General features: G+C 41.2%; 2 protein-coding genes across 3 annotated transcripts; one reads left to right on the plus strand and one right to left on the minus strand.

Moving 5' to 3' along the window:
- LOC148935252 (uncharacterized) lies at window positions 1-1,018 on the plus strand. 2 transcript variants are annotated; one of them, XM_089081721.1, is made up of 3 exons: window positions 1-410; window positions 662-740; window positions 844-1,018. In XM_089081721.1, exons 1-3 carry the CDS (start codon window positions 273-275, stop codon window positions 996-998), a joined length of 372 nt encoding a protein of 123 aa, XP_088937847.1. In that variant the 5' UTR covers window positions 1-272; the 3' UTR covers window positions 999-1,018. The 2 variants fall into 2 exon arrangements, with proteins under 2 accessions (XP_088937847.1, XP_088937848.1); XM_089081722.1 differs by having other exon boundaries at window positions 662-954.
- A 6,003-nt stretch (window positions 1,019-7,021) lies between these two features.
- Window positions 7,022-7,857, minus strand: LOC148935253 (histone-lysine N-methyltransferase SETMAR-like). The gene is made up of 2 exons (XM_089081518.1): window positions 7,853-7,857; window positions 7,022-7,412 (listed from the first exon to the last, which is right to left on the minus strand). The coding sequence occupies exons 1-2, from the start codon at window positions 7,855-7,857 to the stop codon at window positions 7,022-7,024; spliced, it is 396 nt and encodes a 131-aa protein (XP_088937644.1).
- Between the last annotated feature and the right edge of the window lie 16,592 nt (window positions 7,858-24,449).

Consider the following 24,449-nt stretch of genomic DNA (forward strand, 5'->3'; position numbering starts at 1 on the left):
GTGCCTGTGTGTATGTGTGCTTGCGTGTACGTGTGCTTGCGTGTACGTGTGCCTGCGTGTGCCTGCATGTGCCTGCGTGTACGTGTGTCTGCGTGTGCCTGCGTGTGTCTGTGTGTACGTGTGCCTGTGTGTACGTGTGCCTGCATGTGCGTGTGCTGTGTGCGTACGCATGTACGTGTGTATTAAACTTTATCATTATCTGATATCAGTAGTATAATCAGTAGTATAATAATGTTACTATTATATTATTATAATGTTACTATATATAGTTTATGTATTTTACAGAGCAAAAGAAAAAATTTGCAAACATGTTGCAACAGCAACAAAAACAACATGAGCTGCAAATGCAGCAACTGAGAGAGCAGCATGAGCTGCAGTTACAACAGCTGCGGGAGCAGATAAACTTGCTGGTAAGAAAAAGAACGCTTTTGCTGACAAATATAACAATTTGGACAGATATGTAAATAATTTTATTGGATTTTTAAAATGATTATCTGTGAAATCTTATATTCAAATCGGTTGCTAGATCAGAAATTTATGAACATTATTATTATATTTAAGTGTCCTACGTAATAATATTGATGGTCCAATAAAATTATTTCCAGATCTGTATTTGGTTAATTTGTAATTTTTAGATTTTTCAAAAGTTTTTTTTATACAGAAACAACAACCGCAGCAGCAGCAGCAGCCGCAGCAGCAGCAACAGCAGCAGCAACAGCAGCAGCAGCAGCAAGATAGTGGTATTATTTATTGAAATAATTATATGTATATAAATACACACATATATGTCATGTATAATACATATATATGTAAACATATTAATTGACATTTAATTATTTTCAGTGCCTTATAGACGAAATGGTGGACGTTCCCGTGCTAGGTGGGCCTTGCAAAGGGGGGGCCGGATGCTGTATAGTTGGAGGGGGGGCCGGAGGGGGAGAAGTGAAAGAGATAGAGGAGAAAAAAATATTATTGTAAAAAAATATTATTTCCAATAAAAAATATAAAAATAAATTTAAATGGATTCATTATTATTAATTATTATTAATTATTAATTTAAGTAGATTAAATTTTTATTAAAATAAATATTAATTATTCTTTTTAGTAATAATTAGTAATAATTTTATTTATTTTATTTTATATTATTTTAGTAATAATTATTCTTTTTAGTAATAATTTATCAAAGAAGCATTAAACATTTAAAAACTAATAACAATAATGAAAAGATAAGAGTGTTAACATAATTTGAATTTCTTTTTGCAATTGATATATTCATATCAGTTATTAATTTTATTATTATCTATTATTTATTAATATCATAAAAGCTATATAGCCTTTTTATATTCAGCTCCCTTTTATATAATGATATATCTAATATTTATTTTATATATTTATTGGTATATATATATATATATATATATATATATATATATATATAATATAAATATATATAATATATATATATATTGTTTATTTATATATTTATTTATATATTTATTCAGTTTTTAATAGCTATATCTAAATATTTTTATAAGACCACAATAAATTTTTTTTAATATAATAATTACTTTTTGCAAATAAAAAGCGTATATATTGGCAAAGAGAGAGATTTTTGTATTTACAAATTTTAATTTTTATTTATGTATGAAAAAAATATATTGTAATAATATAATGTTATTAACTTAATAAAATATATGTATAAAAGTATATGTAAAAATAATCGACAATGACATCGCATGATTAATTCGTGTCATGTCATAAGACGCCAGCTTCAAATCAGCGGTACAGCGTTTCTCGAGAAAGAAGAAGACAGCAGTTGTCGGTACTCCTTCTCTACCGCTCGAACTTGGCCGAAGCGCGAAGCGTACACGGACGAGCGCTCGCGCTAGTGTGTATGTCAGTCTATCCCCTCTACGTGCTGCAGCGTGGCTGCAATCGTACATGAAATGGCATCCCTGCCCCGATCGCCACAAGACCAGAACGATCACCGCCGCACACCCGACAAATGCCACCTCATAGGAGACATATAAGGTGATACAGATGAACTTGGCAAGAGCGTTCCAAAGGCAGGCCCACCACTACAATCTCAGACTCCGCGACTGGAAGCCTAAGATCGGCGAGAAAGTCTGGAAAAAAATGCATTTCTTGTCCAACAAAGCCGACGCCTTTAACGCCAAATTAGCACCGCGCTATGAAGGACCGTACGAGGTACGAAAGCTATATCCCCGGTGATCATGGATCTAAGAGACACTTGAGGACGCTGGCACCGAAACATACATGTGCGTGATGTCCGCCCCGATCCGACTAAGAACACGCGCACCAACGAAGACTCCGAAAGCGAAGTAGCGGGAGAAGAAAATCAACAATAAATATAAAACGACCGCTACGAAAAAATTTAAGACAAGCCCGATCACTTTTCGCCACGACACCGTCAAGGATGGACGATCAGTTGAGAGAACTCGAGAAGATATTGGCAGAGTACGCCAATTGGGAATACGATCCCGAGAATCCCGGGATCGAGAAGGCATGACGTAACCTACGACGGCCGCCCACTCAGACTACCGAAGCAACAACCGTCACGGCTACCAGCGCAAGATCGGCCGGCGCGCTCGCCGAACGACCGCCGATTCGCCGCCGTACCGTGCCAGCAATCGGCATCCGCATACAGCGGTCCGATCGACAGCAGCAGCAGAAGAACCAAGCGCTGCTAACACCGCCGCCTCCGCTGCAGCCACGGAAGCGAACAGTGATCAAGCCAACACCGCCGAAACTAACGCTGGAGCCCGAACGGATCGTGAGATCCGAACCGCCGCCACTGATTCCAGTAGAGGTGGCACCCAAGGTCGTCATCGACGTCCCCTATTTTGCCGCGCACGTCAACCGCCGGTACCAGGCCCGCCACGGGAATAACCGATAGCTCATCCATTTCAACCACAACAGAAAGCCGCGGATGAGCCGCCGCATGAACTAAAAGTGTCTTAAATTCAGGCACTTAAAAGCAGGGGGAAATGTAACGATGCACCCCCCGCCATCGTTCCGTCCGAACCATCACCCTACTGGACAAAAGCCGACCGACTATCCGTCGGCTTAAAAGACGCAAAGCGCAAAGCGCAAACCGTCGATAAACTTTAAATTACCGAAATAATTAGTACGGCCTACGGGCCGTACGGGAAATCTGCGCTACTTAGCTATACGGCGGAGATACCCGAACGCGCCGTTTCAGAATGTTTTATTTTAAGTAATATGGTCGATTATCTCGCGAATCGATAATTTTATTGAAAAATTTTTCGAATAAAAATTGCATGACTTGAAGGGGGACACATGATGGAAACGTGGACGTGATCTTGAGTAACCTTGTCAAAATCAAGTCAAGGTCATTAATGTTTTTTAAATGGAAACTCCTATTTTTTACATATTCTTGTAACTTATCTCGAGAGTTTTCCAAAACATTATAATTAAGTTACATTTCATTGAGTACTTTCCGAGTTATGGAGTTTGAAAGTTACAGTACCGCCGGCATTATTCATATACGCATGCGCCTTAGTTGGCCGGATCAGTGATTGATCTTGCCTTAGTTGGCCGGATCAGTGATCGGTCTTGCCTTATAACTTAACAAGTACTTAACGAAAAGTAACTATTATAGTCATGCAACTTTCGTTCGAAAAATTTTTCAATAAAATCATCGATTCGCGAGATAATCGACCATATCACTTAAAATGAAACACTCTGTATATATGTATATGTATATGTGTATATGTGTATATGTATATGTATATATATATATATATATATATATGTATATGTATATGTATATATACATGTATATTACAAAGGTCCGCCAATGGTAACATCTCCGTCGAATACGATGTATTGTTTGTCATCATACGGACTCTGAGCGATTTTTGATTCGGACACCGTATATACCTTATGTAGCTTTGATCTTATACACGACTGGCGTCATTTCCATCTCTTCATTTAAGCACTGCGTGTAATCGTCGGACGTTATTGTTCTTGCTATGATGTTACTCTTCACACCTTTCGTCTTTCTAATGTTCTTTTTACCGTTTACCCTCACCGCGTACTTCTTTGCTCTGAGTCCGACGAATTCATTATCGCACCATTATTTTCGTCCTTCATTAGACCGAGTACTTTTTTGTTCAGGCATCCCGTATGCATTGCCCGTTGGATAATCGCTCGTGTCGAATTTAGCAATATCATGTTTCATCGTGTCGTAAACATTGTCGATGTGATATATGACACTGTCTGTGTCGATGTATATGATCTTGCATTTGTCGTGATATAGCGGTGACATGTGAAATTCGTACAAACAGATTTTCGATATATACATATCCACGTAATCGGCTTGTCGAACGTCACCTCGAGTTTGCGCAGTTCGACGGCGATTAAATTTTCCGCAAAGATACTGCGGCTGTGGAAATTTGGTTTTGTGATTATTGTCTCTGCGCCGTCGTTCATCCCATTTCGTTATCAATTTTATATCTATGTGATTTCGAACATTGTTTTGCTAAATACCGCGTTATTCATTAATTTATACAAATTTTTCTCGAAATCATTTTTCGCGCACGTTTTAAACTGTATATTAAGTTTGATGTAATCACGGAGCTAGGCAGATTGAATAAATTGTAGTACGCGATGTATCTTTGCGATACGAAGACCGTGGCGCATACATTGTTGCAGGTTGCGATAGTGAATGACGTACCGCTTCTTATCATATAACGTCGCGAGAAGTTTATCCTGCCGCGTACCGGGTGATTTATCGCGCGTCGGACAGAAAGGTCAGTGTGTCGGTCGTGCAGATGACGCGGATACTTGAAATCGACTTTGAGAATATAACCCGTAGGCCAATCCGAAGCGATCGCGCTCACGTCAAAGTTCGCAACGTCTTCGACCTATCGAAATTCGACATAGGGCAGCGGTTGACATATTGCCCATCTGTACAGATTGTTCACGTCTAGTACGTCAAATACGACAACAATTTCGATGGGTCATACATGTACTTTTTATTGGCCTGCGCGTATCTGCCGGAACATTGACTGAGGCCGCCGCATATATCGCATTCGATAAACATAACCATATCGATGTCGATGAGCAACTCAAATTTTATGCGCGTATTTCAACATGGCGTCCCACGTAAAACCTGGCAAAGTGTAATAATGCGCGGGATCGAGACTGTAACTTTCGATACAACTTACGCGGAAATTTTCAAAAACGTCGGCCAATAATAAAACATCAGTTTTTAAATGCAGATCGCTATATTCGCCTAGGGTTTCAGTAGAAAGCCGCTACCAGACGTGCGCGTAACTGTGTCACCGATCAATGAGCTATAGAATAGATTCGCGCGGTGATAGGCGCGTGTCCTGCAGTTTGTCTGCGCGATCCACGTATTCGTAGGGAAAGACACCTTTACGCGTCAACAAGTTAAAATCCTCGTTTGATAACTCAGAATGTAAAATTCAGAATGTAAAATTTTTAATTTTTCCCTCGTTAGAAAAAATGCCAATTTATCGAGGTTGGTACTTAAAAATTTGTATGAATCGATGAACCGTAGTCATATGCAATTTCGCGAATCTGATTTCTCGGCAGTATCTTTAACATGTTTAGTAAATAAAATGTATTTTTCTTTTATCGGCAGCACGTCGATTCTGCTTTCGAATGCTGTAGCTATTTCAGTAATGACAAAGTGCGCGTCAGATAAGTTATGAATACTACGGGAATGCAGTATAAATTTTTATAATTTAGATTGCAATTTGAATGTGCGGTACCATGGTAATGTGGCAATGATCGCGTACTCGCGTGTTGTCCGACGCAAATGGTTTCTCGCAAATGTGACAACGCGTCGCGCCATGGTAAGCCCCCCATTGTTCTCTCAACAACGTTTCCATGGAGACGATAACAGAATTTTTACTCGATGCGTCAAGTCTTCGTGTTGTCGAACGAACCACGCAACGTGACGAAACCGATATGCCGATAATGTCGTATGAGCATCGCACGTAGTATCGTTACTAAATATTGGGTTATCGGAAAAGTCGTGACGTATTTTTTCTATGTTTTTCAAAGGTCATTTATTTGTTTATTAAAGAACAAAGATCAGTCAATGATATATTGCCCGTTTTGTTCGCTAATCTTTCGCTAATCTTTCAGTGAGTTTCATAATTTCTCGTTCATAGAAAGACTTGTCTTTATCAGCGAAAAACTGAACAAGATGCTAATTTACAGCCTTATCTGAATAAACGTTATGCCATGCAAGAAGTTTTGAAGAGAGCGAAACAAGTGGAAGTCTGACGGCACAAGGTCAGGCGAGTATGGTGGGTGTGACAATGAATTTACTATTTTTATAATTATACTTGGTGATCTTAGTTTTATAAAAAGAGGATAAGAAGAGAAGGCATGTGCTGAATGACAGGGCCTGACCACGAACCAATCCACGTAAAAATCCGCAATTATTTTACGAAAAATATTATCTTAGCCAGAAATCGAACCTGGATTTCCTGCTTACCGGGCAGGCATTTTATCTTTTCGACCACAGAAGCATGATATTTATCGCAAATAATGTGTTTAGAATAACACGTCAATAATTCAATGATATGTTCACATGTATACATACACTACATATACATATATATATATTCTCGAATCCCCACGACCGGTACTCCAAAAAAATGAGTCCTATTCTCTTGATGGATGTAGGTCAAACCGCAGTGACGATATCCCATCCAAGTTCCAATAATTTTTGATGGGTGCTCAAACTTGTGTGTAGTCTCGCGTTGTCGTAATGGTATACAACTCCTTTATTACCGAGCTCTGGATGTTTCTGGATAATGGATTCGTCCAAACTGTCCAATTATCAACAGTACACATTCGAATTGATTATTTGGTTCCTTGGTAGGAGTTCGAAAAACACGACACCTTTAAAGTTCCACCATATTGAGAACATAACCTTTCTCTGATGAATGTTTGCTTTCGATATCGTTTGAGGCGAATCATCACGTTGGGATTAAGATCATTTGCGCACCACATTGTTATAAACACTCCACTTCTCATCAGTTATCAGTCGCAAAAAAGGATCGTGTTCCTCACGTTTAATGAGCATATCGCAGATGTTGACCCAAATATCGAGCTTGCTTACGTATCTCAGCTTCTTCAGAGATCGTGAATGCTTGAATGATGAATGTTCAATGTTTCTGCAATCTCTCATGTCGTGTGAATTTGACTCGATCAATGCCTTTATTTTGTCGTCATCAACCTCGGTGGACCTCCCTGACCGAGGAGCGTCGTTGAGGTCAAAATCATCAACACGGAATTTCGTGAACCATCGTTGGCACTGACATTCTTGTAGAGCATTGTCACCGTAAACTTTAAGCAACTTTTCAAAAGCTTGACGCGCGTTCTTCCTTTTACGGAAGTAAAACAATAATATATGGGCGAAAATGCCCAGTTTGGTTTTCCATTTTCAACTTGTTATAAAATCTCCAAAACTCAACCAAATCGCTCAATTTTTTTTTAGAATGAAGCTAGAACGTCAGCCCAAATAAGAAGGGAGGGTGTGCGTCACGGCGAGGCCCGACCACGAACCAGTCGTGAAAACTCGTAATTATTTTGCGAAAAAATACCACCTCAGCCAAGAATCGAACCTGGATCTCCTGCTTACCGGGCAGACATTTTATTCTTCGATTACCGGGGCATGTGATGATATTTATCGCAAATAAAAATGATCGCAGATAAAAATATAAACATAGCAATAACATAGATGCGAATGACTCTAGTACTTCCAAAAATAAACTAGCGCCATCTGTTACAAAAATGCGTCATGACTTTTCCGACAATCCAATACCTCATGCTGCTAATAGGTGTACGACGCGTCTTCCTTCCGTCTTTCATAGTACGCTCTCTAAACCCGCATAAATGATGAATGAAAGTCATTCCTTGTGCAGTAATTTTTGAATTCGAGGTACTTGCCGTCCTCGCAATTGGAGTCGTTCATCCGTTCGCAGTTCATCGTATGCAACTGCAATTTTTCAGATGAACTAAAATGTAGACATCTGTAAAAAGGAATACATTATTCTTTTTAGTATTTAATAAATAATTATAAAATTTTTTATAATTTGTTAAAATATAGATCGAGAATGAGATCGAAAAGTGTGAAACCTTTGGCATAATCTTCTCTGCTTATATCTGCTAGAATTCCTTTCATTTAAAAAATGGATACCGATTCCCGAGAAGAGATTATTATAAACGATGTAGAGCGGCTGCATTTGGTTGCAGTGGTCTGCTCGGAATTTGCACGCCATCATATAACAAGCATATAACAAGAAGAAATTTATACCGTAATTTTTTTAAATTAAATGGATTTAGCTTTCTGTCACCATTAAACGCTTTGTATCGACGAATTCGACTATTACGCGCTTCGGAAGTCTGAGTATCGCGTTATCAATCGATGCTCTTACCACTCCGGCATGAATCGTGAATGTTTTAATTTCGACTCGCGTCAGAAGATACTTGATGGTTGTTTTACAACATTCTCGCATGTTCGAGTAACACTGCAGGACTTATTTTTGCTTTTTTTATGAGCAAACTAACACCTAAAATATGTATTTTCGACGTTGAGTTGCCTTCTATGAGATAAAACGCATCTCTAGTGAACGAATCTCATTCTAACCTCCACTCCGTTAATTAAAAAATTTATCGTGATTAAAGACGTTGCAATGAAGATTGCCTATTAGATCTAGTGAACGTTCTCCATGGATATCGGGCGCGTCTCACGAGAGCTTGATTGGGATTGTCCGATTCTAATAGCGCGTCCATATAATTGGGTTCGTCCGTATCTCATAGACAAGAAGTCAGATGGGAAATTTTTGCTGGTGAAGAATAATTTAACAATGCTTCGATGTACGCGCGGTACGCGTAGGCGTTATTTGGAGGTGATACGAGTTTTTGATTGAAGTATACGTCGATTTAGTTGAACATCGAATGAAGTAGGTGATTTACCTATTTTGTTTCCTCCTCCTGCCGATGTTCCAGGATAGGACTGGGTAAACTTTCCACTCGTACGCTTAGCATGGTATGCGTGAGATCTAGATAATCTTCTCCGTCTCTGGGTATGACGAATTCTATAGGTCGTACATATAATGCGTACGTATAGTGCGTCGTCCGCGAGCGAGGTTATCGGTTTGTAATAAATCCATTGTAAACTCTCGATATTGGTTTAAAACGGTCTCGTTTTCCCGCGCGGAGAGCGGTCAGTCGGTTACCAGGAGGAGAAGCGAGGACGTTAGAGGCAGAAAGGGGTTATTAAATTGTTAGGCGATAATTATAACAAATAACGATGTTTTATTTGTCTAATAGTGGTGCGATGGAATGCATCGAATCTTCGCGTTAATGTTCGTGGCCGTGGACGGGCGAGACGGCGATCGGCGCGCGGATAGCGCGTGAATATAAAATAAGATATCGCTCGGGCGGTCGGCGCGATACTGATCGCGGCGCGCAGTTCGGTGGCGCGGGGCGCGCGCGGCGGCGGCGGTGTTCGTCGCGGGCCTTTAAATCGGCGTGGATTTAAACGGGCACGCGTGTCGCGGGTGTTGTCGCGAGAGTGGATATTTCGCGAAGTCGGCGGATCGTTTAGATCGGAGGACGGATGGGCCCGTTCCCTGCCGAGAGGGCTCGGCTGGCGGGGGGTGCGTCCCTCGTCTGTCTGTCTGAATGCCGAGTGAACTCGGCCAGCCGGGGAGGGCCCCAGCTGTGTGCGGAGAAGAAAGTACCGGTGCCGAGTGTACTCGGCCGACCAGGGTATACCCTGGTGCTCGGAGAGGTAGTATCGGGGAGAACCCCGATACTCGGCGGTGAAATCTCGGGAACGGCGGAGTCGAGTCGAGCGAACTCGACGCGCTGGGGAGACCCCAGCAACTCTCGGCTTGCCATGCGAGCTACGGAGACGGCTTTCGGCCAGGCCAAGCGAACTTGGCGCGTTGAGGAGAACCCCAACAAATCTCAGGCTTGCTACCGGTTTCGGAGGCTCGCTTCCTTGAGACGGGTTCTCGGAAAACGAGCTAGGAACAGGAGTAAACGAGGAGTGATTTCCTGTGGAGAGCGATGCCTTTTTATATCCGAGATAGACCTTGGTATTTTCGATCGGATCGGTCGGATTGGTCGATCTCGGGGTTAGCATCCCTCTCCCCAGGAGCGGAAAAAAGGGATCGGGGGATGATTGATTTTTTGGTAGAGAAGGAATTCGGTGGGAAGGTAACGGCGCGGTGCGGGGTGGTTACGCGCTTGTGGACGCGGTCGTGGCGCGGTGCGGGACGCTCGCTCGGTTGCGTGGCGCGGCGTCGGTGCGGCGCGGGACGCGTTCACGCTCGGTGGTACGGTGCGTGGCGCGGTGCGGAGTGCGTTAGCGCTTGTTGGCGCGACGCTTGGCGCGGTGCGGGGAAATACCACGAAAACATACATGTTTTCGTGGTATTCTCCGACGCTTCGGAGTTCGCGTATGGATAAATTAAAAAGGAGGCATTACTGCCTCTTTACGGCCACTGCCGCACTCCGCCTGGTGTTCGGCGGTCCCCGACGGATGGTCAGTCGGGGGAAATTCGGAGGAGGAATGGAGGGATGCGCTCCGTTACAGGTTTAAATAGAAAGTAAACTGAAAAGGTCGCGCTCGCTCTTTAAACACTCGCTCGAGTGAGTATGAAGAAAGAACATATCTTTTAAATTTACAAATCGCACTCACGTCAGTTAAGCGAATATATCGGATATGATGTTTTTTCCCGCCATTTCGTCGATGTTTCGTTGCTTTTTTATTTTTTCCCGCTTTCCTCCTCGATGATTTTTTTTTAATCATTTTTTTCACGCCGATTTTCGATGATTTCTTTTTTTATCGACTTGTCTGTGTTTACGAACCGAGCTTCTCCCGGATTTACCAATGCATCGTGCCCTCCGAAGGGAAACTGAGCCACTCATATTTTCGCGGATCTTTTATATCCCGATCCCTTCAGGTTACTTATATTTTCTTTGGCTTTTTTCTTGAGATTTCCGCCTGATTCCTTGAATCACGTTTTGACTGCTTCCTTGAATGGAGTGTTGTTTTCAACATCCTCTATCACGCCAATTCCGGCGCGTAAAGCTTCTTTCCCAACTTCGCGCATTCCCCTGCTTAAATAAAGAAGTACTCTTCTAAATAATCCTCCGAAGAAATTTCCGATCTCATGACCACGCTGATAGGCTAAACCGATGAAAATTCGAGGAATTCCTCCTCTCCTACTTCCAGCATTTTGCATTTCGTAATACTCGTTGTATTCCATGGAGGATTAGTTTTTTCTCAAAGCTCTGTAGACTTTCCATCGCAAATGCTAATTAACGGACACGTCTAAAATGTAATGTTACTATCAGCGTTTCGGATACGAATGGTATTTTTTCTCCACGATAATCTTTTATATCTATTTCAATTTTATGGAATTTCGTTTGACACAGTCGAGTATATTGCAGAGTGGAGAAATATTTTACCAGATTCGTCCCGTACGTGTAATTACAGTCAGATATTTCGACTGGAACGATTCGAAGAATTTCGTGTATCACCGGTTATGTAAAGCTTGCAAATATCGCAATAAATGTACATTTTATCAGGAATACCGTGCCATAGGATACAGGCTTCTATAATCCAAAAAGATATAACGCATCCTCCACCGGCGATAAAATCGAGTTTGAAAAACGAAGTTAAATCGTTGGAATTAGGTAACTTGTGATGATAAAAAAGGCTGGCATCATTGGTATTGATTTTCCCTAATATTTGAAATATATTAGCTGGCAGATTTATATAATGAACGAGAGTACAGTTTTCGTTACATTCGATGCTTATAAGGACATTACTACCAGAGCCTTTTTGTAGTTCGAAAGTAAAATGCGAATCGACGTATCTACACTCTATTAATCGCGTAAATAAGATCCTCTTTATTTTCATAAATACCTGGCCGTAAGTGTAATTCATTTCTTTCTTTAAACTTATCAGCATTCTTCTCATCCTTTACGCTCTTCAAGTTGACAAATCTAATCTTATTATCGTTTCGACCTATTATACATGAAAAAGATTGAAGGGAAATTGACTCTCGCTAAGCGCAACTTCCCATTCTTCAAATAAATGTACACTGTAGGTAATTGTGTGGTGAAAGAAGAGCATGTATTTTCTGAAAAATACTTCTTATTGCTATTGCTCGGAAGAACCATGAAAAATTGCTCCTTCTCCTTGGAGAAAAGTTAAACTCGAAGCGGGAATCCAACTGTCGAATTTACTGAGATATCCTCGCCAACTAACTAGCAGCTATTTATTAGCACCGCGTCCTCTGTTCTTTATCACGTGCTCAATGATAAACTTCTTCCGCCAAATTTTTATCGACTCGTGCTAATTCTTGTTCATAAAAAATCCCATCGATGTGTTTTCCCGATAAATCATACAATTCGTACACCTTCGCCAATGGAGAATGCGACAAACTCGAAATCTCTCTCTTCGCTCTACTGCGCTTCATATCCTTTCTTGAAAGTGGCTTTTGCTCTACTGACACGAACGAGATCGTTAACATCAAATTTAGCTTTTCGTTCTATTACTTTCGTCGCCCCCTTCTCTAGACCGCTTCATATTTTCGCGTGCGATGCGAGCATTTTCTCTCGTAACGACCGCCGGTTGCATCCTGATGGACGAATGACGAGTGTGATTGTAAGCGCGCACGATATTTTGCAATACTTCGATGTAATGCCGCGTATTTTTATGCGTAAAATAGCGCCACATTCGCTCCTTCGATGTTCTATTGAAGCGTTCAATGACGGCAGCTTTAATGTCTGAATTGCGAGCTATTCGATAACATATGTCTCTTTCTTTCAGAAAATCTTGCATGATCGCACGATAAATTCTTGACCCTTATCGATTGTAAGTACTCAACCATCGCTTCTCGAGAGGATGTTTTGGAGGGCCCTTGTCACGCAATTACTCGTTTCTATCTCGTAACAGTTCTACCCAGATAAATTTACTAAGTATGTCGATAATCACAGCAGATAAAAAAATCCGTAGTTGTAACTTTTGAGATTACGGAGTTCGATCAAATCGGTCTCCCACAAATCATCGATATTCGTCACGTTGTAACGTAATCGTGGAAATTTTCATCTCGACGGACGATGCAGCGTACGATGTACGCGTCTTGCGAGGCAACGAGCTACTTCTCTACATGAGAAATTCAGTTTAGTGGCACACGTCCGTTGCCGAATACCGCATAATGCGCAGGATCATAGTACAAATTTTTAAGCCTGGTCATTTCAATTCATTCCAATCGAGTAAACGTCTCTTTCTCGCCTATGGAGAATCTTTCATGGAGGTTATAGGGGTATCAAAAACGAGGCAAAAGAAACAATTCGTTCGCTCTTCTTCGATCTTGCGGTTTTGTCTCTTTCTCATGCATCGTACTCTCCTTCTCATCGTTGTCGTTGAAAGTATTTCGGTATTTTCGGAGTGGAACTCGCTCGTGGTGATAATAATATCTTGACAAATGTGGTTGTTAACAATTCCTTATTTCCTACAAGTACAGCCAAGGTGTTTGTCGTACGCAATAATCGCGCAAACTGACCTCTTTCTATTGCTTTCATGGTTTTTCTTTCGCATCGTTTATTAGTTCCGTGATATTCGAATCTTTTAAAACGTTACCGTTGATAACGATTTCTTCTTCATCTCAGTAATTCTCGCGGGTACTTTATCAATTAAATGTTTCAAAAATAAACACGCCTTGGCACGAAAACTTTTCGACACATTTTCTAATATTTTTTCGACGCTTCGGTTTTCGCGCCTACGCAAAGAGTCGGCCCGTAGTATATTACTTACATATTCGTCAAGATGAGAAAGTTTGCTTGGCATTTGTGAATCGCGCATCGGTTCCGCTACGTCTCCCTCCCACGCATCTGAATTATTCTCATCGGCATTATGCGTCAAATCTTTTTGTGATTTATCAAAATGGAGATATCGCCAAAGTACTTCTTTATACAATTTCCATTTCTCACTTAAATCACGCGAAATGGGTGAATTAAGAATTTTGCTCATATCGGAATCGAGTCGTGACAAAGTCGTTCCGGGTATTTGTACGGAATTTAAATTTTCTCCATTGTATTGTCTTCAAATTCTGCTATGTGGAGTTTTCCCTTGTTTTCCTTATTACCGATTGTTGATGTTGTTGGAGGCGGTGCTGATTCTTTCGAGATTTTCTATGGAAATCAAGACTATCATCTTTGCTCTTTCCATAACTCAGTTTACTTGTTTTTCTTTCTCTCTCTCTCTCTCTCTCTGACTACCCGCCGATAATTTTCGAAAATAGGAACGATAATATAGGCCCGAGATACGGTAAAAATCCGCCTCGCTGTAGTAATAGCCTTTTTTTACTTTTCCAATTACTGAGTTTTCTCACTATGCGACGCAAAGTTGTTTTATATTTGCTTTGACGATTTTTTTCAGCGCGTTCGAGCGGAACGTTATCCTTGAGAGTATTGAAAATGCACTCATAGATACAATGAATGAATTTTTCATTTGCCTGGCGTAAGAGAGACGCGTTGATTTTTGTTCAAATAACATAGCGCTTTGAGAAGACAGATATTTTTCTTACCGACCGAACGTTCTGAGATTTTTCTCGCATTAACCGAAGACATTTTCTTCTTCATCGCGAGGAAGTTGCGCGACTGTCGCGAGAGAATGCGAGTACTTTTATACGAAACTTCTGGAAAAGGATCTGCCTGGTACGTACACATAATTCGCCGTATCATCGGGAAATATGCGAAAACGATACTCATCGAGAGTCGATTGTTTCAGATCGAGCAATAAATATCCGTGAGATTGAGACGTGGTATCGTGATACGCTTCCTCGAGGAACTTTGGATCATTCGGATAGACTTGACGAGCGAGTTGACGAATTTGCGCGCGATCTCGTGGATTTTTGAAAATCACAAAGTAATTCGTGTTGAGAGATATATCGCATTGTTCACGCTCCTGATGAAAGAGCGTCATGAGAATTACGATGAGATTCTTATGATGACTTCCCTTGGTAAACAGATCTACGATCACCTCGCTCGAGGACGATTCCCTCATAACATCGTTAATTATCAATTTCGGACGGGATAGATCGTTAGAATAATCTTCCGGACGTGGTAATCCCTCGTAAAATTCGATTGCGGAATCTCGAGTTTTGTATTGAAGCTGCTGATAAGCATCCTGGCACTTGGCATAATAAAACAAAATTCTCTCGAAACAGACATCATCTGACATAATGGGTAAATAACGAAAGAATCTCTTTACAAAGATTGTTTTTCCGCATCCCGTCGGCTTGCACACGATCGACGTCCACGGATGTTTCCAGCGCACATCCATTTTGCGAAATAAACGTCTTACGCGTCGTACTTAATTTAATAAACAATGGGATGGGGCATTTGAGATTCTTAATTTTTTTCTCAGAAAAAATTTTTTTCTCATTGATCCATTGCAAAACAAAAGGGAAGACAAAGTTCTCTTCGATAATTCGTTTCTTCAATTACGTAGAAGAATATTGAAATAATGTTTTAATTTTTCTATTTCCATTCTATTTCGATTCTATTCTATTCTATTCTATTCTATTCTATTCTATTATAGTGATTTACTAATTAGTGATTCAGTAATGGATTTGGCAGAAGAGTCATGCATTCAGTCAAGTTATATGGACTGAATAGAAAAATTAAAACATTATTTCAATATTTTTCTACGTAATTGAAGAAACGACTTATCGAAGAGAACTTTGTCTTCCCTTTTGTTTTGCAATGGATCAATTTTTATCTCTAGCGATTTTAGCAGAAGATGCTGTGTATTCAATCAAATTAATCGAGTTACGCTGATATTCTTTCATGTTTTATTGATTGAATGTACTTATTTATTTAAGCAAAATTTGTACGTTTGAATATTAAGAAGCGTTCTTTTATGAAATGTACGCTCACTCTATGACACGATGGAACAATAATTATAATGTTGATTATATTGATACTAAAATTCTATATTGATATTAAAATTGCAAGAAATGTGTGTCTTTTGCTGTTATTTTTCAAACATTATGACACGTTATCTATGATATAAATCGAGACCTATATCTTGTTAAATACATTTGAACAAAATTTAAATAATTACAGCTTTGAAATTGAACGCTTCTTGAATAAAAAGAAACATTTTAGTACATGTGGCGTTCGATAAAATAAATCAAAATTTAAATTTAAGCAGCATTAGCTGGCAACTTTATTGAGAACTTGCATCAAAACAAACACATATTTTATTTACATATAACATATATAAAATTTATATATACATATATATTAATATTTATAAGTATTTATTTATTTATTTATTTATAGACGTAATCTTATTTTTCAAGTGGTTTTGTTTTTCTTAATGAAATTTTGTTATGAGTTATAAATCTAAAGTAACTTTTACGTAATGAAATTACTTTCTGTGTATCGTGTGTTTTTTTCCTGCTTTATTTTCTATCTTTCTATTTTTCTATGGTCCTATCTCTCTTGTTATCTCTTGTTTCTATTCTATTATATTTTATTTTTTCTTTCTTTCTATTTTTTCTTTCTATCCTTCAATTTCTTTCTATACTTTTCCTATCTCTTTTCTTTCCATTTATTCTTTTTACTTTCTACTCTCTATTCTTTTCTATACATTCATTCATTGAAAATGCAACACGTTGTGTTGTGACAAACATTTTTTTGACGGAAGAGAGCATTACCTCTCGCGGTAATTCCGTTGAGCAACAATATGTACATAATCTATTAATGAAACTGCAATAAAATTGCTATTACAATAATAGTACTTTCCTTTATTACATTTACTTTTTTACTTTTTTTTAATTATTATTATTTAATTTTTTAATTTATTTATACTTGTAATTGACGAAATAAAAAGTGTACTCACTGAATAGTTACAAAACATAACATTGATACAAAAATAACATTGAAGTTAATTTTCAATCGTTTTCTATTAAAAATAATCGTTTTCTTATATTAAAAATGAAGGTTTTTTTTTAAGAAAAATGCATACATATTGACCAAGAGTGGATTTTTTCTTTATTTATTTCCTGCTTTATTTTTTCCTCCTCCACTCCTGCTTTTCATCATTTTCTAATACATTTATATTTACTTTAAATATTTATTCATTGGAAAATATATAACTATATTTGTCTTATTAATTAATAATTACATTTATTTTATTAAATTTGTAATATATATATATATATATATATATATTACAAATTATATATATATATATATATATATATATATATATATAATAACATATATATGTGTATCATTGTATTGTTATTCTAAACACGTTATTTGCGATAAATATCATCATATGCCTTGGTAGTCGAAAGGATAAGATGCCTGCCCGGTAAGCAGGAAATCCAGGTTCGATTCCTGGCTGAGATGGTATTTTTTCGCAAAATAATTATGAGTTTTCACGACTGGTTCGTGGTCGGGCCCCGCCGTGACGCACACCCTCCCTTCTTATCATGCATGTGTGTGTGAGCGGATCACAAGCGGATTCGGAATATTTTCCTACAGTATTACGACGTAAAAACCGTAGTGGACATTCTGCAACATTTCGAAAAGAAGAGAGAGGCCTCGCTCGTCGATCTCGATAAACGAATAGGAGAGACGAGAGACGTGACGGAACGAGAGCTCAAAAAACGGGATGAGTAACGAGTTAGAGACCTGACTCCACAATGCGATAGAACGAGCGCTCTGGAAATGGAACGAACTGCGAGCTAAAGCCTCGAGCGAGATCCGAAGGGTCGTCAAGACGCTCATCAGCGACGATCAGGAGAAACGAACGCGAAACCTAAAGGAATCACTGTGAAATCTAGAGAAATCCCTGCGAAACGAGCTGGACGCGTCGTCGATGAGCCGCGAGAGGATCTCGACGGACATGGAGAATCTCGCGCGTAGCATGATAGATCTGACGAGGATCGCAAGAGAACTGACGGACAAAGCGGTAACGAGAGAGACACGACGCTGGCGTCGTTGAACGTGAATAAAATGGTGACTAAGAAAACGATAGACGAATTACTAATCGCGCTAAAAACGGATATCCCGAATATCACGAAACACGCGATTAACGTTTGGAACAAGAGCGAATGCGCGAAGCGACAAGCACGAATAAAACTAGCGCGAATCGCGCCTCCTCGTAAATCAGCGATGAGTGTCGAGAAGAGGAGATTCATCGAGGAGCTTCACGCGCCCGCGCGAAGAAACTTCTCGCGTCGTCGCGTCGTGGTGCGCGGTTACGACGACCTGTGACAGGCCGATGTCGTCGAGATGCATCCGTACGTGCAACAAAACAAAGGTTACAACTACGTGAGACGATTATCGACATGTTGAGCAAATACGCGTGGGTGGTGCCACTTAAGAGCAAGAGCGGAAGCGAGGTAGTTCTCCAAGATATTAGGTGTACAAAAAAGTTCTGAGCTTTTTTTTTTTGTAAAATTCAATCTTTATTCAAAAACAAACAAAAAAATATTAATCAGCGAAATATTCCCCGTTTGCATCAACGACCTTTTGCCATCTTTCGGGTAGCTTGCGAATTCCTTGACGATAAAAGCTCACCGGCTTCGAAGCGATAAAGTCATCAATGCATTTTCGTATCTCTTCAAATCTCACGAAATGTGTATCAGCCAAATGATGCTGCAGCGACCGGAATAGGTAGTAATCGGAAGGCGCTATGTCTGGGCTATACGCCGCGTGCGGGAGATGTTCCCAGCCTAACGCAAAGATATGGTCCTGAGTCGCTTTCGCAACATGTGGTCGAGCATTGTCATGAAACATTGTCAAGATCACTTTACGACGTCCTTGGCCAGTAAATGGCCTCTTTTCTTCTAATGCATCGCTCAAATTGGTCAATTGTTGTTGGTAGCGATCTGCCGTGATTGTTTCACCCGGTTGTAACAACTCGTAATACAACACATCTTTCCAATCCCATCAGATATAGAGCAAAACCTTCTTGGCGTGGATATTGGGCTTTGGCGTCGATGTCGAAGGTTGACCAGGGTCAACCCATGATTTTCTACGTTTAGGATTATCATAAAGAATCCACTTTTCATCGCCTGTAATGATTTTGTGCAGAAAATCTTTTTTTCGGAACTTTGAAAGCAAAGTGAGTGCAGTGTCACGCCGACGATTTTTGTTATCTTCGGATAATTCATGTGGAACCCATCTGCCTTCCTTCTGAACCTTTCTCATCGTATGTAAACGTACGAAAATGGTTTGCTGCATAACGCCAAGCTGTTCTGCAAGCTCCTTTTCAGTTTGCGCAAAGTTTATATCCAGCAGTGCTTGCAATTCGTCAGTTTCAATCTTTTGAGAGCGTCCACGCGGTTCATCTTCAAGACTGAAATCTTCTTGGCGAAATTTTTGATACCATCTTTTACATGTAATATGACTTATAGCGTTTTCTCCATATGCAGCACAAATCATTGCAGTGGCTTCAGCAGCATTTTTCTTCAGATGAAACGCGAAGTGGATGGAAAATCCAATATGCTCTTTTGTTATTGCCATCGTGAACACTACTGATTTTTGTGGTTATGTGCATCAAATGCCAAACCGTATTTTGGCATTTTAGAAAGCCAAATGTCAACGCTTTAAAACCGCAAAAGGGCGGGAAGATATATAAAATTTAAATTGTTTTTTCGGTTGTATGAAATCTAAAGCTCAGAACTTTTTTGTATACCTAATATTTCGCGACGACGCTCGACATTCGCGAAACCTACAAACGGACAAGGGCAAGAAGTTCTCCAACGCCTCCGTAAAAGCGGTTACGGACAGATACAATATACGTCACTACTCGACGTACTCGTGATGAAGGCGGTGGTGGAGCAATTTAATTGCACGCTCAAGAACGACATGTAGAGGCTCTTCACGCTCAATGGATCGTACAGATGGCTCGACGCTCTACCGCGTTTAATCTCGGAGTATAACAATCGTGAGCATCGAACGATCGGAATGCGACCGGCGAACATAACTCCCGCCGTTGCCAAGAGACTCTTCTCCACAGTATACAGTCACTGAAGATCGCAGCCCCCGCGAGATTCAAGGTGAACGATCCGGTACGCGTCAGCAAGTTCAAAACGATTTTTGAGAAGGGATATACGCCTAACTGGACGTCCAAGATTTTTCAAATCGCCAAGGTGCAACACACGAATCCCGTGATGTATCTGCTGAAAGACTATCGCGGAGAGCCAATGGCCGGAGGATTCTACGAACACGAATTACTGTGAGTTTCCAATCTCGATATCTATCTCGTAGAGAAGGTGGTAGAAAGGATAATAGAGTTTTCGTCAAATGATTAAGAATGGACAATACACACAACTCTTGGATACATAAAACGGCTGTATTGTAATAAAAAGTACAAAGTGAAACGATTACTTATTCTACATTGATAAAAGTATTTATACTACATTAATATCTGATAACGATATCTTATAATGACCCCACAGTAATGTATCGGTGGAGTCGAGTATTAAGTATTGCTTGTCGTCGTAAGGACTCAAAGCTAGCTTTAATTCGGACACGGTGTAAACCTCGTGCAGCATCGAGTGTACGCCTGATGTCTCGATTGCTGCAACGATTCGTTCAAGCAACGCGCGAAATCCTCGAACGTTATCGTTTTCGTGACGATACTCTTCTTGATGCCTTTTATTCTCTTCGTATCGCTCTTTCCCAGAACTCTCAGAGCATACATCTTCGGTCTGAGTCCTATGAATTCCGCCATGATCGCTCCGTTGTTCTCGTCCTTCATCAAACCGAGAATCTTCTTGTTCGCGCGCGGTATTGTACGCGGTGTCGTCGAAGTAATTGCTGGTGTCGAATCTCGCGATATCCCGCTTCATATTCTCGTAAACGTTCCGGCATTCCAGAAAATAAATCAAGCTATCAGTGTCCGTGTACATGATTTTGCATTTAGAGCGATAAAGCGGCATTATATAATCGTAATGAAATCGTACAAACGTGTCTTGGATATCTCTAGAATGCACATATCAACGTAGATCAGTTTGTTAAACTTAACTTCCAGTTTGCGCAACTCGACGGCCATGAGGTTCTCGTCGAAGATGCTCCTGCTATGGAAGTTCGGTTTCGCGATCAGCGCCTCCGCGCCATATCTTCCGTCCCAACGTGTTACGAGCCTCACGTCTACGTGATTGCGCACGTTCTCCATTATCTTGCTGAAAACCGCGTTGTTCATCAGCTTATACAGATTCCTCTCGAACTCGTTGCTCGCGCGAATTCTCGTTCCGTATTGAGCTCGATGTACGCGCGCAACCAAGGAGACTGCGCGAACCGCCACGCGCGATAGACCTTCGTCACGCGTAAACCGTGTCGCACGCACTGCTGAAGATTGCGATAGTGCGTCACGTAACGTAACTTATCGTAGAGCGTGGCGAGTAGTTTTTCGTTTCGATTTGCCGGCGGTCTCTCGCGCGTCGGACAGAACGGAAGATTCGCGTGGCCGTCGTGAAGATATCGCGGATGCTCGAGATCGACCTCTAGAATATAATCGATATCGGAGTCAGATGGCATGGACATAACGTCGAGACTCTCGACGTCCTCGACCCACCGAAATTCCGCGTACGATAAAGGTTCACACATGGCCCAGCCATAGAGATTGTTCACATCGTAGTGAGACGACGGTCGAGACAAGTCGTACAACGATTGGATGTTAGCTCGCGCGTACCTTTTCAAGCATTGACTCAGACCGCTGCATATACTGCGCTCTACGAACATCGCCTTATCGATATCGGTAAACAGATCGAATCGAACGTTCGTATTCAACATAGCGTCTCACATATATTCCGGTAACGTGAAATAATGCGCTGGATCCAAACCGTAACTCTTCATACAGGTCCGAAAATTTTCAAAAACATCCGCCAAGAGAAGCACATCCGTTTTCAAATATAGATCGCTGTACTCGCCGAGAGTCCTCACCCGAAAATGCTCCCATACCCTTCGCGCATGCTCATAATCGCTCACAATTTCGCCAGTTAAAGAACTGTGAAAGGCTTTGATCGGCGGTAACACGGTCTCTAATAATTTATCAATGCAGTCGACGTACTCGTACGGAAATACGCTCTTGCGCGGGGCAACTCGAAATCCTCCGTGATGAGACCGGAGAATTCGAGTGATCCTCAATTTTTCCCGATCTAGATACGAAGCTACTTTTTCTAAACTGGTATTGAGAAACTTAAACGAATCTACGAAACGTAGCCTAACGCAATTTTTCTATTTTCCGTACGTCGAATTGTTGACGGTTTTCGAAAACGCGATGTAATTCTCCTTAGTCAGCGGTAATAGATCGACTCTACCCTCGAAAGCGTTCGCTACAACCTTGATAATAAAATGCGCGTCATAACCAGATAGATTGTGAAAGAAAACGGGAATAACGAACACGTTCTGATAGTTCAAATTGCATCTCGCATGCACGGGTCCTCTGTAACATCCAGTAAGATGACAGTGATCGCGCACGCGAACATCGTACGGCCCAAAGATCCTTCCGCACACGTGACAATTTGTCGCCCTTTGAAAAGCGCTTCGCTCGTCCAGCGTGAGCTCCGACATCAGTACGCAGAGAATCTTTCAAATCGCAAATTGAAAACTTCCGGCACGTCGCTGATCCGCCTCTCGTTTCTATGATATGTAAACGAACGAGGAAGGGAAAGGCTCCGTCTTTCACAGTTAGTTAATTATTGCAACAACGATGCGTATTAATGGCGATTCACATTTTTTTTTATTTCAGCATATCTCATACATATATTCATTGTTTTTATCACTTAACATATATTTATATGAATTCATCATCGTATACATATTCGTATACATATTCTTATACTCATATATTCATATTAGTATACATATATTTATATACTTTTATACATAGACATATACTCGCGCAAATTCGCACACTCTACCACAATCGATCCCTCTCGCAATAATTCGCACGAGCGTCATAGCGATACATCCCTACTCGCTGTCGCACTCAACGCTTCTCGCTTCCCTGCGAACTCCGAGCACTCTTCCCAGATCGTCGGCGGCCTGATCTATCAACTGTCGCACCAACTCCTTCTTCCGATCCGACGGAGTTCCGGAATTCAAAAATTGAACTCTCAATTTCACGTATTTCCACCAGTTGCGTCTCTTCTTGACTATATCCTTGACGTTGTACACGTACATTCGAACTAACTCGCAATAGGTCCCCTTCTCGCTCGGAGATCTCGCCTCGAGCTGTCGCCCACTCTCCAACTTTGTCATGTACTGAACGAATCGGTCAGTCTCCTCCTTGTCTCCAGATAAGGACGCGAACAACGCGTCTAAACCGCTGCCATAACTCTCGTCGTTCTTCCTCGTCGTATCCAGACGCGCAAGATACTCCTCATACTCGATATTCTTTCTCGCCGTATTCAGACGCGCCAGATATTCCCCGTACTCTTGTATTCACTCGAGGAACCTGCCTGCGCTATCTTGATCTCCATGAACGACGCGCGCTCGTCCGGCGTCGCGGAACTCTCAACGAAACGAACTATGCTCTCTCCAGAACAGTACGAGTCCTTCCGATTCCACACGTCAGTGACGATACGTATAGCGTTCCTCATACGCTCGGCCTCGCGTATACACGCGATCGGCTCCATTCCTCGACGAAGCGCCAGATGTTTAGACAGAAACGCCATCATCAGCCGCAAATTATATGTCGTCGAATGCGTAGACATCCACATCGTGCGTATCAACTCGAGCGAGTCGCTCTTGGCTTCCTGTCCTCCTCTTCCCGTTCGATCGTCGGTCGTCTCTCTCGTTCCATCATCATCGCGCGTTTCTCTTATTCTACCACCTCGCGTTCTATCTCTCTCAAGAACCGAGCGATTCTAAGAGCGATATTAAGAGCTTTCTAAGAGCGATATTATCTCCGGATCTTTCAATTGACTCTCCGGAACATTAGACTGACTCTCCATCTCGCAAACTAACGATACATCGTCGATATCCTTAGTTAAATACTCTAAGGCAGCGTCAAAAATGCGCCAAACCGCAGCATCCTACAAAATAGGATGCGCTAGACCTCGCGGAAGACGCCTAGACACAGGACGCGCGCTTTCCCGTCGCCGCGGAAGACGCCGCGATCGCCTGGGGGAAACTACTCCCCGACCGCTTGGGGGAAACCACCCCGCGACCGCCAGAGGGAAAGAAAACCATCCTTACCGAGAAGGAAAAACTTATCCCGGCGACCGCCAAAGGGATCCACTCCCGGATGCGAACCCTCTAGGGATCTTATGACTCTCCTCTCCCCTCCACCTCCCCCCCCTTTCGGGGGACTTAAGGTCCCCCTTGTTTATCTACTTAGTATGCATCGAACGCTTGGT

Source organism: Pogonomyrmex barbatus, unplaced genomic scaffold (assembly GCF_055798465.1).
Source record: "Pogonomyrmex barbatus isolate J1 unplaced genomic scaffold, ASM5579846v1 scaffold5, whole genome shotgun sequence".
Classification (NCBI taxonomy): Eukaryota; Metazoa; Arthropoda; class Insecta; order Hymenoptera; family Formicidae; genus Pogonomyrmex; species Pogonomyrmex barbatus.

Excerpts from the sequence above, each read along its gene's own strand:
- LOC148935252 (XM_089081721.1), top strand. The coding sequence starts at position 273 with ATGTATTTTACAGAGCAAAAGAAAAAATTTGCAAACATGTTGCAACAG. Across the intron at positions 411-661 it reads GGGAGCAGATAAACTTGCTG|AAACAACAACCGCAGCAGCA; the intron begins GTAAGAAAAAGA and ends TTTTTTATACAG. Across the intron at positions 741-843 it reads GCAGCAGCAGCAAGATAGTG|TGCCTTATAGACGAAATGGT; the intron begins GTATTATTTATT and ends AATTATTTTCAG.